This window comes from Choloepus didactylus, chromosome X (genome assembly GCF_015220235.1).
Source record: "Choloepus didactylus isolate mChoDid1 chromosome X, mChoDid1.pri, whole genome shotgun sequence".
Lineage (NCBI taxonomy): Eukaryota > Metazoa > Chordata > Mammalia > Pilosa > Megalonychidae > Choloepus > Choloepus didactylus.
In genome coordinates, this window is record NC_051334.1 from 188,293,926 (window position 1) to 188,307,394 (window position 13,469).

General features: G+C 43.2%; 1 protein-coding gene across 3 annotated transcripts; it reads right to left on the reverse strand.

The window, feature by feature from the left end:
* Positions 1 to 12,036: 12,036 nt before the first annotated feature.
* Positions 12,037 to 13,207, reverse strand: LOC119523635 (capZ-interacting protein-like). Of its 3 annotated transcripts, none has more exons than XM_037822440.1 (2): positions 13,065 to 13,203; positions 12,037 to 12,902 (listed from the first exon to the last, which is right to left on the reverse strand). In XM_037822440.1, exons 1-2 carry the CDS (start codon positions 13,186 to 13,188, stop codon positions 12,037 to 12,039), a joined length of 990 nt encoding a protein of 329 aa, XP_037678368.1. In that variant the 5' UTR covers positions 13,189 to 13,203. The 3 variants fall into 3 exon arrangements, with proteins under 3 accessions (XP_037678368.1, XP_037678366.1, XP_037678365.1); XM_037822438.1 differs by having other exon boundaries at positions 12,037 to 12,996; positions 13,087 to 13,188; XM_037822437.1 differs by having other exon boundaries at positions 12,037 to 13,207.
* Positions 13,208 to 13,469: the final 262 nt, after the last annotated feature.

Here is a 13,469-nt window from a genome sequence, read left to right on the forward strand (position 1 = left end):
TCAGATATTACTGTGGGAACTGCTGTCACTGAGCTGGAATCCTTAAACACAGTGGGGACAATCGGATCTTGAGTTGGCAAAAGCCACGAGGCAGCTCTTAATTGCCTAAAACAAGGTGGACGTGGTTTCCATAATGGGTAGCAGACTCAATGCAGCAGTCAAAGTAATCTGACTCGCAGAGCCCTATGGTGTTGACTAATAGATCGTGGGATACCTAGAAGTAAAATAGATGGGCAGTCTACTAAATCTTGTTAGATCTGTATAAGGAGAGTTAAAGTGAACCAAAGTCTAAGTTGAATTACAAAAACAGAGAGTCATGGCCACTTAATGAATTCCCAGACCTGAGAGAGTTTACAGAATCAGAGCCCCTTGAATGACGGGAAGGCTAGATCCCCTTGAGGAAGGACCCTGATACACTGCCCAAAATTTATACTGTTAATCTTCCTCCCAGCCTTCCCCAAAGAGACCTACAGACCTTCACCAAGATAACTGCATTGGGGAAAAGGAAATGATCAGATATTTCGGGGATTATTAGACTCTGATCAGAAGTGACATTAACTCCAAGGGACCCAAAGCATCACTCTGGTCAATGAGAATATGGGCTTATGGAGGTCATATGATTGATGGAGTTGTAGCTCAGGTCTCAGAGTGGGTCCTGTGGGTCCACTGGATCCACTCTGTGGTTATTGCCCCAGTTCCAAAATGCATAATTGGAATAGACATACTCAGCAACTGGCAGAATCACCACATTGGTTCCCTGACTTGTGGACTGAGGGCTATTATGGTAGGAAAGGCCAAGTGGAAGCCACTAGAACTGCTTCTACCTAGCAAAATAGTAAATCAGAAGCAATACTGTATTCCTGGAGACATTTCAGAGATTAATGCCACTCTTAAGGACTTGAAGGATGAAGGGGTGGTGATTCCCACCATATGCCCATTCAACTGTCCTATTTGGCCTGTGCAGAAAACAGATAGGTCTTGGAGGATGACATTGGATTACCCTAAACTTAACCAGGTGGTGACTCCAATTGCAGCTGCTGTTCCAGACATGGTATTGTTGCTTGAGCAAATCAAAACTTTACCTGGTATCCAGTATGCAGCTATTGATCTGGCAAATGCTTTCTTCTCAATAGCTGTTACTAAGGACCACCAGAAACAGTTTGCTTTCAGCTGGCAAGGCCAGCAGTATACCTCCACTGTCCTACCTCTGGGGTGTATCAGCTCTCCAGCCCTATGTCAAAATCTTGTCTGCAGGGAACTTGAACATTTCTCCCTCCCACAAAATAGCACACTGGTCCATTATATTGAAGATATGTTGATTGGACCTAGTAAGCAAGAAGTAGCAACTACTTTAGACTTATTGGTAAGGCATTTGTGTGTCAGAGGATAGGAGGTATATCCAACAAAAATGCAGGGGACTTCCACCTCAGTGAAATTTCTAGATGTCCAATGGTGTGGGGCACATTGAGATATCCCTTCTAAGGCAAAGGATAAACTGTTCCATCTGGCCATTCCTACAGCACCTCAAGTTGACCATTTTGGATTTTGGAGACAACATATTCCCCACTGGGGTGCTACACTGGCCCATTTACCAAGTGACCAGAAAACCTGCTAGTTTTGAGTGGGGACCGGAACCAGGGGAGGGTCTGTGACAGGTCCAGGCTGCTGTGCAAGCTGTTCTGCCACTTGGACTGTATGATCCAGCTGACCCAATGGTGCTGGAAGTGTCAGTGGCAAATAGAGATTCTGTTTGTAGCCTTTGGCAGCCTCCTATAGGAGATTCACAACACAGGCCCTTAGGATTTTGGAGTAAAGCCTTACCATCCTCTGCAGATAACTACTCTCCATTTGAGAAACAGCTTTTGGCCTGCTACTGGGCCTTAGTAGAGACCAAACACTTAACCATGGGCCACCAAGTTATCATGTGACCTGAGTTGCCTATCATGAGCTGTGTGTTGCCTGATCCACCAAGCCATAATGTTGGGTGTGCCCAGCAGCACTCCATCATAAAATGGAAATGGTGTAGATGAAACAGGGCTCAAGTGGGTCCTGAAGGCACAAGTAAGTTACATGAGGAAGTGACCCAAATGCCAATGGCCCCCACTCCTGCCACATTGCTTTCTCTTTTCCAACCCAGAGCTATGGCCTCTTGGGGAATTCCTTACAGTTGGTTGACTGAGGAAGAGAAAACTCGGGCCTGGTTTACAGATCTCTGCATGACGTGTAGGTACTACATGAAAGTGGACACAGCTTCAGCACTGCAACCCCATTTCTGGGTTTTTCCCTGAAGGAGAGTGGTGAGGGGCAATCCTCTCAGTGGGTGGAACTTTGAGCAGTGCACGTGGTTGTTCATTTTGTTTGGAAGGAGAACTGGCTGGAGGTGTATTTGTATACTGATTCATGGGCCGTTGCTAATGGTTTGGCTGGGACTTGGAAGGAACATGATTGGAGTGACAAAGAGGTCTGGGGAAGACATATGTGGATAGATCTTTCTGAGTGGGCAAATAACATGAAGATATTTGTGTCCCATGTGAATGCTCACCAGAGGGTGACTTCAGCAAAAATTTTAATAATCAAGTGGATAAGATGACTTGTTCTGTGGATACCAGTCAGCTTCTTTCCCCAGCCACTCCTGCTATTGCCCAATGGGCTCATGAACAAAGTGGTCATGGTGGTAGGGAAGGAGGTTATGCATGGGGTCAGCAACATGGACTTCCAGTTACCAAGGCTGACCTGTCTAAAGTCACTGCTGAGTGCCCAATCTGCCAGAAGCAGAGACCCTCACTCAGTCCCCGATATGGCACCATTCCCCAGGGTGATCAGCCTGCTACCTGGTCGCAGGTTGATTACATTGGACCACTTCCATCATGGAAGAGGCAGCAATTTTTTTCTCACTGGAAGAGACACACACTTGGGATATGGATTTGCCTTCCCTGCACGCAATGCTTCTGTCAAAACTCCCATCCATGGACTTAGAGAATGCTTTATCCACCGTCATGTTATTCTACACAGTATTGCTTCTGATCCAGGGACTCACCTCACAGAAAATGAAGTGCAGGAATAGGCACATTGTGCTGGTTTGGATGTGTTATGTCCCCCAAAATGCCATGGTCTTTAATGCAATCATGTGACGGTAGATGTATTAGTGTTGGTTAGGTTGGAATCTTTGGATTAGGTTGTTTCCATGGAGATGTGACCCACCTAGCTGTGGGTCATACCTTTGACTAGATTATTTCCATGGAGGTGTGGCCCTACCCATTCAGCATGCATTTTTTATTTAATCATTGCAGTCCAATATAAGAGCTCAGACAGAAGGAGCTTGCTGTTGCAGCCAAGAGAGACATTTTGGAGATGACCATTGAAAGCAGACTTTTGCTGACACTTTGCTCCAGAGAAGCTAAGAGAGGACAAAACGCCCAAGAGCAACATTTTGAAGAATGCACAGGAGGTGAGTGAGGAGCTGGAACACAAACTGGGATCAGCAGATGCCAGCCATGTGCCTTCCCAGCTAACAGAAATTTTCTGGACGCAACTGGCCTTACTTTGCTGAAGGTATACTCATGTTGATGCCTTAGTTTGGACATTTTCAGGGCCTTCAGACTGTAAATTTGTAACCAAATAAACCTGCTTTATAAAAGCCAATCCATTTCTGCTATTTTATATAATGGCAGCATTAGCAAATTGGGACACACATGCTCATGGAATTCTCTGGTCTTACCATGTTCCCCATCATCCATGGGCAGCTGGGATGTTAAAATGGTGAAATGGGTTTCTGAAGACTCAATTATGGTAGCAATTAGGTGGCAATACTTTGCAGGGCTGGGGCAATTTTCTCCAAGAGGCTGTGTATGCTCTGAATCAGCGTCCACTCTATGGTGCTGTTTTTCCCCTAGCAAGGATTCATGGGTCCAGGAATCAAGGGGTGGAAATGGGTTTGGCACCACTCACTATCACCCCTAGTGATCCACTAGGAAAATTTTGCCTTCCTGTCCCTGCAACCTCATGCTCTGCTGGTTGACAGCTCTTAGTTGCAAAAGGAGGAGTGCTTCCACCAGGAAACACAATGGTTTCATTGAACTGGAAGTTGAAGTTAAGTCTGCCACCTGGCCACTTTGGGCTTCTCATACCTCTAAATCAACAGGCAAGGAAGGGGATTACTGTACTGGCTGTGGTGATTGATCCTATCAATGGGAAATAGCACTGCAAATACACAATGGAAGTAAAGAATTTTCCTGAAATACAGGAGATCCCCTAGGGTGTCTCTTAGAACTATCATGTCCTGTAGTTAAAGTCAATGGGAAACTGCAACAACCCAATCCAGGCAGGACTACCAACAGCCCAGAAACTTCAGGAATGATGGTTTGGGTCACCCCACCAGGCAAAGAACCACAGCCAGCTGAAGTGCTTCTTGAGGGTAAAGGGAACATGGAGTGGGTAATGGAAGAAGGTAGTAATAAATATGAACAACTACCACAAGACCAGTTACAGAAACAAGGACTGTAATGGTAGGAATATTTCTTCCTTGTTTCGTTATGAGTAGGTTTGTATTTATACATAAAGCAAATATCTTTGTTTCCTTCTTTATCTTGCCCCCTTACCATATGATATAAGGTGTATTGTTCATGTCATAGTATTTAAGTTATAGGATATCAAATTTAAGAGTGAATATTACCCAAGGACTTGCACACTATTCTGGAGAGATTTAGTGCATTTTCAGTTGTCCACAGGACAACTGAGTGTTGTTCAGTGAAACATATGCCTGTTATATTGTTTTTTATTTAGATATTAAGTATGGTTTAAGGTGATGTGTATAGTTGTTAAGTTGACAAGGGGTGGACTGTGATGGTTAGGTTCATGTGTCACCCTGGCCAGGTGATGGTGCCCAATTGTCTGGTCAAGCATGCACTGGCCTATCTGTTGGTGCAAGGACAATTCATGGACATAAATTATCAGTATGTTGATTATATCTATGGCTGATTACATCTATAACAAACTAAGGAGAGTGTCTTCCCCAATGAGAAACATTTAATCCAATCAGTAGAAGCCTTTAAAAGGGAGAGGTGATGAATTTACCAGTCAGAAGAGAGAATTTCTGTCTCTACTTCAGCCAGCCAGCCTCTCCTGGGGAATTCATTGAACACCTTCATTGGAGTGGTCAGCTGCCAGCCTGCCCTACAGAATTTGAGCTCATGCATCCCGACAGTTGTGTGTAACATTTATATAGAATCTCATGTTTACAGATATCTCCTTTTTGTCTTGTTTCCCTAGAGAACTCTGAATAATACACTCTCCAACACTCATTGTTTCCTGTTTAATAGCAACCATTCTATTAGGTGTGTGATGATATCTCATTGTGGTTTTGATTTGCACTTGCCTAATAGCTAATTGTGCTGGTTCCAAGCTGTTACAAACCCCAGAAAATGCCATGTTCTTTTAATCCATCCAGGTGGGTGCAGATCTATTGTGGGTGGAACTTTTTGGCTCAATTGAGATGTGACCCAGCCCATTTAAGGAGGGTCTTAATCCTTTCACTGGGATCCTTTATGAGAGCACAGAGAGAGAAAGAGAGTTTAGGAGAATAGCCCTGGAGATGCCAAGAGGACCCACAGATGCAGAGAGAGAATGCCACTGGAGTCAGAACCTGAAAGCAATGGAACCCATGAGCCAAGCACTAGCAGACACTGGCCATAGGCCTTCCCATGTGACAGAGGTGTCCCAGATGCCATCAACCTTTCTTCAGAGAAGGTATCCTCCTATTGATGCCTTAATTTGAACATTTTCATGGCATAAGTACCATAAATTGTAATGTAATAAAGCCCCATTGTTAAAAGCCATTCATTTTGATATATTGCATTCTGGCAGCTTTAGCAAACTAAAACATTAATGAAGATGAACATCTTTTTGTGTGCTTTTTAGTAATTTATATTTCCTCTTTGGAAAAATGTCTATTCATATTTTTTGCCCATTTTGTAATTGGGTTGTTTGTCCTTTTATTGTTGAGTTGTAGGATTTCTTTATATATACTGGATATCAAGCTCTTATCAGATATTTGGTTATCAAATCTTCTCTCCCATTGAGTTGGCTGCCTCTTCACCTTTTTGACAAAGTCCTTGGAAGCACAGAAGTGTTCAGTCTTGAGGAGTTTCCATTTACCTATTTTTTCCTTCATTGCTTGTGCTTTGGGTGTAAGGTGTAAGAAGATACCTCGTATTCCTGGGTGTTGAAGATATTTCCCTAAATTTTCTTCTAGGAGGTTTATGTTACTGGCTCTTATATTTGGGTCTTTTATTCGTTTTATGTGGCTTTTTGTATAGAGTGTGAGGTAGGGGTCCTCTTTCATTCCTTTGGATATGGATATCCAGTTCTCCAAACCCTATTTATTGAAAAGCCTATTCTGTCCCAGTTCAGTGGATTTGGGGACCCCATCAAAATCAATTGACCATAGATCTGAGGGTCAATTTCAAAACTGTCGATTCAATTACACTGATCAATATGTCTATCTCTATGCCTGTCCAATGCTGTTTTGATCACTATGTCTTCATAATAAGCTTAAAGTTGGGAAGTGCTAGTCCTAGCACATCACTCTTCTTTTTTAGGATGCTTTTGACTATTTGAGGCCCCATTCCCTTCCAAACAAATTTAATAATAACTTTTCCAAGTATGCAAAGTAGGTTGTAGGAATTTTGATTGGTATTGCATTGACTATGTAGATCAATTTGGGTAGAACTGACATCTTAACAACTTTTAGCCTTCCTATCAGTGATCACAGAATATCTTTCCAGCTATTTAGGTCTTCTTTCATTTCTTTTAGCAATGCTTTTTAGGTTTCTGTGTAAAGGTCCTTTACATCCTTGGTTAAGTTTATTCCTAGATACTTGATTTTGATGATTGACTGAATCTCTTTACTTGTGATTGGTTTGCTGAGGTCTTCTATTTCTTCTTGAGTCAGTATAGTCTATTCGTGTATTTCTAGGAAATTGTCCATTTCATCTAAGTTGTCTAGTTTGTTGGCATACAGTTGTTTCATATTGTCCTCGTGAATTTTTATTTCTTTGGGGTCCATGGTAATGACCCCCTTCTCATTTCTGACTTTATTTGCATCTTCTGTTTTTTACTTTGCCAGTCTAGTTAAGGGTTTGTCAATCTTGTTGATCTTCTCAAAGAACCAACTTTTGTTTTATTGATTCTATTGGGATATTTTATCTTTTCTAATTCATTTATTTCTGGGATTTTTTATCTTCTCTAATTCATTTATTTCTGGGTTTATCTTTGTCATTTATTTTCTTCTACTTGCTTTAGAGTTAGTTTTCTGCTCTTTCTCTAGTTTCTTCAGTTGCACAGTTAGGTCCTTGGTTTAGCTCTTTCTTCCTTTTTATTGTAGGCCTTTAGAGCTATAAATTTTCCTCTTAGTACCACCTTCACTGCGTCTCATAGGTTTTGATATATTGTATTCCCATTTTTATTCATCTCTAAATATTTACTGATTTCTCTTGCAAATTCTTCTTTGACTCACTGACTATTAATTGTATGTTTTTAACCTTCATGTATTTGTGAAAATACTGATTCTTAGATAGTCATTCATTTCCAGCTTTATTCTATTATGATCAGAGAAAGTGCTTTGGATAATTTCAATCTTTTTAAAATTATTAAGGCACATTTTGTTCCCCAGCATATGATCTATCCTGGAAAATGTTCTATGAGCACTTGACAGCAATGTATATCCTGGTATATTGGGGTGCAAAACTCTATATGTTTGTTAGGTCTAACATATTTATCATATTGTTTAGTTCTCCATTTCCTTACTGATCCTCAGACTAGTTGTTCTATCTATAGAAGAGAGTAGTGTGTTGAAGTCTCCCACTATTATTTTAGACTCATCTATTGCTCCCTTCAGTTTTGCCAGTGTTTGCCTCATGTACTTTGGAGCTCCTTGATTGGGTGCATGAACGTTTATGATTGCTCTTTCTTCCTGGTGAATTTTCCCTTTTATTAACATATAGTCTTTCCTTGCCTCTTACAAAATCTTTAATTTAAAGTCTGTTTTGTCTGATATTTGTATTGCTACCCCAGCTTTCTTTTGGTTACTACTTCCAGAGAATATCTTCTTCCATCCTGTAATTTTCAACCTATTTGTATCTTTGGGTCTAAGATGAATCTCTCATAAATAGCATAAAATGGATCATACTTTGTAATCCATTCTGCCAATTTCTGTCTTTTAATTGGGGAGTATAATCCATTAACTTACAATATTATCACTGTAAAGGCAGTTCCTGCTTAAACTATCTCGTACTTTGGTGTTTTTTTTTTTTATTGAACAAATGTTTATCGAGCACCTACCATGAATGAGGCACTAGACACAGTGAGGAACAACATCGACACTGACCGTGCCCTCGTGGAGCTACAGGTTACCCTGGACACAGCAATACATTGTTACATAAGGCAATGAGGCTGATTTTCTTTGGAAGATTATGAAAATCAACTTCATTTTATATGACTAGCACTTGAATTTTGCTTGGTGCTTCTGACATCTTCATAAGCCACCTGATCATACATCATATAGAGACATCCTGTTCATGCTATTTTTACCTGGTCCAGAGAGCACAAAAGTGAAGAGAATTAATTGGGGCCAAACAAAATTTGATTTTGAAGCAAACAGTGGAATAGTCATTTGATATTTCGGGTATTGCCCTGTTAAGGACATCTATCATTTTTGCCTGCTCGGCATCACTTCTCTTGTAGCAGTATTCTAATTTCACTTTGAGGAACCACCTTTTTCCTATTCACAGTGCTTGTAGACTGAAGGGGTTGACTCACCCAGCCCCCAGCCCCAGCTGGGGCCTGGCCAGTCAGATTTCTGCATCTCCTCGGCCATAATGATTCCTTTAGCTATGAGCACATGAAGCATATGGCCTATAGAAAATCTCAGTATTCCCACATCCCCATTTCCCACAGTTATTGGGCAAGAGTAAGCTCTTTCTATTGGGCTTGCAGGCTGAGAGAGCCTGCTTCAGAGCAAGGCCAACACAGAGGAAAGCAGAGCCCAGTGACAGAGACAGAGAGAGCCCTGGCATTGCTTGACTGACTTTGCTTAGGTTATTCCTGGACTTTCCAGCTATATGAATAAGTGTAAAGATAATTAGATGAGAGAGAAAAGGAGAGAGAGAGAGATTCATAGATAGACATAGTTCTTTTTTTCATCAGCCAGTTTGAGTTGGGTTTCTGTCATCAACAACTGAGCATCCTTACTCATTCAGCTATTACACTCCTGAGAGTACCTAACCAAAAGAAGGTGATGAACTGGTTACCTGTTCCCTTATTCATTCCTTTATTTCACATATATTTGTTGAGAAACCTAGTCAACTGGGAATCACAGGCCAACACCTGTATGGCAAACTGGGCTTTGCTCAAGGTGACCACAGTGAGGAGGTGGAGTTCTGAGGCCCCTGAGTCTTCTTGTGATCTTCTGGTGACCTAGTTGCACACGCAGCTGAGAAAGCATCACAGCTCCCTTTTCTAATACCATAATATCCCTTCAAAGCATCCAAATTTTTTCTTTCTCCCTATCTGGGGAAAGGAAGGACAAAGTTTGATATTCAAGCCAGATTACAAAGATAGTGGAAGAATGATTCTGACTCCTCTCCTTATTCTTGTAGCTGTGAAGAATCAAATATTTTCTTCCAAGCCTATTAATGCATTCTGAAAGTAACAAGGTCTTCCTGGTCTGGTAATGACTTTGTGCCACCTAAGGCACAAATGGATTTCTTTAATCCCATGTTTCAAAATCTCAATCTCAACAATGAAAATGCAACACCTAATCATAGTTGCTTTGGAAAAGGAAAGCCATAAGCAGTCAGGCTGCAGCATCAGCAAAGAAAAGAGGGGGGAACACTTGATGGAAAGTCTCTACATTTCATGAATTTCCCACCAAGAGCTCCAGAACTCCCCAACACTCATTAACAAACCCCCAGAATGGGGTCTCTGCCTTTTCACAAAATAGATCAAATAATGTGGCCAACAGGAGACTATTCAGAAAGGTATTTTGACCCCAGAAAGTAGGTTTCTTCAGTGTCACATTCTTGTCATTTTTTATTGCTCCTTTCTTCTTAATGTATAGGCCCTCCAGAAGGAAAATATAGTTCTACTTCCATATCTACATCCCTTGCTTTCTGTGCCATTCCTTTTTCAAGTAAGAGAAAGTGTCAGATTTCCCCTTTTTATCACACACGCAGTCATGCACATAGTCACAAAATTCTTGCCCAGATATGTGCATTAGCATATGTGTGTGAGTGTATAAACAATCCAAAGTCATACATAAATAAAACCAAGTATTATTTAGGGGGTATACATCTAGATAGATAAGTATAGAAATAGATATAGATATAGACTATAAAGACACTCAAATAACTGACACACACATACATCTTCCAAATTATTCTAAAACACCAAGCTTATTATAGCTATGACAATAGCAGTCTCTCAGAATGTTAAAAATCTTAAGAGACGCATTATTTTTGAAAAAAATTTTGAAAAACATTTATCCCCAATATTAATACTATCCTGGAGTTAGAAAAACTGTAAATCGGAAGAAAAAATTGAGGTTCCAATAGTGACATAGGCATTTCATTTAAGAGACTGTTTTCTGAAATCAAGGTAGGATGCAGTCTAACAAAATTCCAGAAAAACAACTGCTCCAACTTCCAAATTAGCACGCTGAGACAGTGAAATACTCAAATCAGAATAAGGACCAACCCTAGAGATGAAACATTTATTTGGATTAGCATCCTTTAGCAGGACTGCGTGAAGAGGAGAGGGGAGAAAACAAAAATAATGGGCAGTCAGAACTGCTGTTTCTTGCAAAACCTCCACTCTCCAAACAGAATATTAAAGAAAAAGCTACCCAATGTGAATATACTGAGGACCCAACTCATTCCTCCTAAACTGGGAAGACGAGCCCAGGCTTAGACTCAAGAAAAGCTTTCCCATGGAAGCTAGGTAGGATGTTTATCATTATGTCACTTGCACACCATGGAGCTCAAAGCACCTCCCAGGAAATATCTAATACATGCTCAAGGGCAACCTTCTGGAAGTGCGAAATTTATCCTTGCAGGATAAATCAGAGGACAGGTATTTTTCAGGTGTCCCTGATCTGTTTTCAGGATGTGGAAATGCAATGCAAAGTGTGAAACTTCTTGACATCCTGCCTCTCCACGGGAGTTCATCCACATCCTCCTCAAGAGATGTCACCTCCCATGGGACTCATCAACTAGAGAACTATGGGAAGGGCAAAGTTCCTCTCGGTGAAAGAGAGGCATATATATTTAAATGTTCCAATAATTATCTCTTCTAGACCAATGTTTTCAAAATTGATTGGCCAGTTCAAATTTGCACAAAGCAATTCAAGGTACTCTTAATTTAGAAGAATTTAAATTTTCAGCAATGTTATGTTCTTTTGCTTCTGGCCACCCTGAAATTAGTTTTTACTTACATATGAGAACAGTAAGCATTTCAGAATAGTAAAAAGGCTATACAAGCAAAATCTGATGCGCTAAATCAGACTTCAGTTCAGAGGTCAGCTGTAGGGATAGGTGGGTGTGGATAATATCTGGGGCCCCACTGGCTGACCAGTGCCTCTGGAGAGCTGTCGTCACCACTTTAAATTGTTTTAAATATGTTTTTTACCCCGACCAAGTTCATCAAGTGACATCCAAACCCAAACTCAAGCTGATAAAGGTCTGCAGCCCTCAGAGTCGATCTCCATCTGTGAGGGAGCATTCAGCGTGCAGGCCAGGAAATAATGCACCCTGTGTTTTCGGGCTGACGCCGGACACTCAGTATATTCTGCATCTACGATTGGCTGCTGCTGCCATTGTTACTGCTACTTCCAAAGAGATGTCTCCAGCAGCTTCGTCACGAGGACACAGTGGCTCTTCACATTCTAGTGTCCTGGGTGGAGGTGTCATCCTCTCCCGGGGGAGCTGCTTGGTCACTCAGGACCTCACTGTTGGGCTCCAGCTGGGCACAGCCAGTCCCGGGGTTTCAGTCTGGCTTGAGAACTCCATCCCTGTCCTCTGGCTTTTCCTTGTCTTTCTCCTGCTCCGAGGCTTTGTCACCCTCTATTTCTCCAGGGGGATTTGTGGGGGTCTCCTTCAACGCAGCGCTCTCCTCCAGCTTCTTTGTGTCTTGGCTTTTTTGTCCAGGCTTATCTTCTTCATTTCCCACCCTCTCCTGCTTCCTCTCTGTAGGCTTTTCGGTCTCCGTTTCCTCTCCAGCTGCTTTTTGTTCCATGGGGCTCCCGCACCCATTCTCTGCCTTAGGGCTGGATGTTTGGGGTGGTTCCGTGGCCTCCTCCTGGGCTGGGCTTTGGTGGTCATCATCTGAATTCCCCACAGCCTTCTCCTCTTGCTTGGCTTCCTCTGCAGCCCCGCCCTTCTCCTCAGGCCTCTCTGTCCTGCTGGATGTCCTCCTCAGAGGGAGCTTCTCATCGGACCCCAGCCTTCTCCCCTCTTCCTTTTCCACCCCATCACTGGACAGAGGGGATCCTGGGGTTGTGCTCTTGGATGTGAACACCTCCTCGCTGTTCTCCTCCTTGGCACCATTCTCCTGAGACGAGTCTGCCGCCCTGAAGTCACGAAGGTCCCCACAATCCGACTGAGACCTCCGGAACCGCCTGGAGGGGGGACGCCTTTTGATTGAGCCTCGTGCCCGCACCTTATTGTAACAGGGCAGATGGCTGCCTTCAGGGGGCTGGTCGAAGCTGACAGGCACCTCCTCCGGCTCGCTGGACCGAGACCACACACCAGGGCTGCTGGGGGTGGAGGGCGGGCTGTGAAATGGGGACACCGCAGCCTTGAGTCCAGGGCTCTTGGGTGAGGCCCCCGGCAGAAGGGCTGCAGGATCAAAGGCTAAATTGGCCTGAAGCTTCTCGATCAGAGGAGAGCTCTTCACCTTGACTTTAGGAGAGTGGCTTGCATTGGGCAGTGATTTCTCCTCACCATTCTGGCCCAGCTCTACCTTGGGAGGGAACAAGAGGAGGGAGCAGGGTGGTTTCCTTCTTGTTGGTTTACTGGTTGGTGTCTCCTTCGCTGCAGCTGCCTGCTCTCTAAAGCGCCCAGCCAGCTGGGCCACCGCCGTGGACATGGAGCTGTCCACATTGGCCTTGTTCTCTGCCGGTCCCGGTCTTTCCTCCATGTCCTCCAGGTGCCGACTCCGCCGCGAATGCGCCCGCTCGCTCGGGGCCAGTGTTCGCGATCCCTGATGTCCCCTCTCCTCCCAGCCAGGGCCAGGTTTGGGCTGCGGCGGGCACAGGGCAGATCGCCGGCTGCGCCGCGAGCCCAGCTCCGCTCCACTGCGGTACTGCCGGGGCCGCTGGGGCCGCGGGGTCCTGCTGGACTTGTATTTTGGTTTTTATTTGTCAGATCGCTTTTCTTTCTCTCTTTTTATCCTTTACATTACCCTTACTAATATTCTTC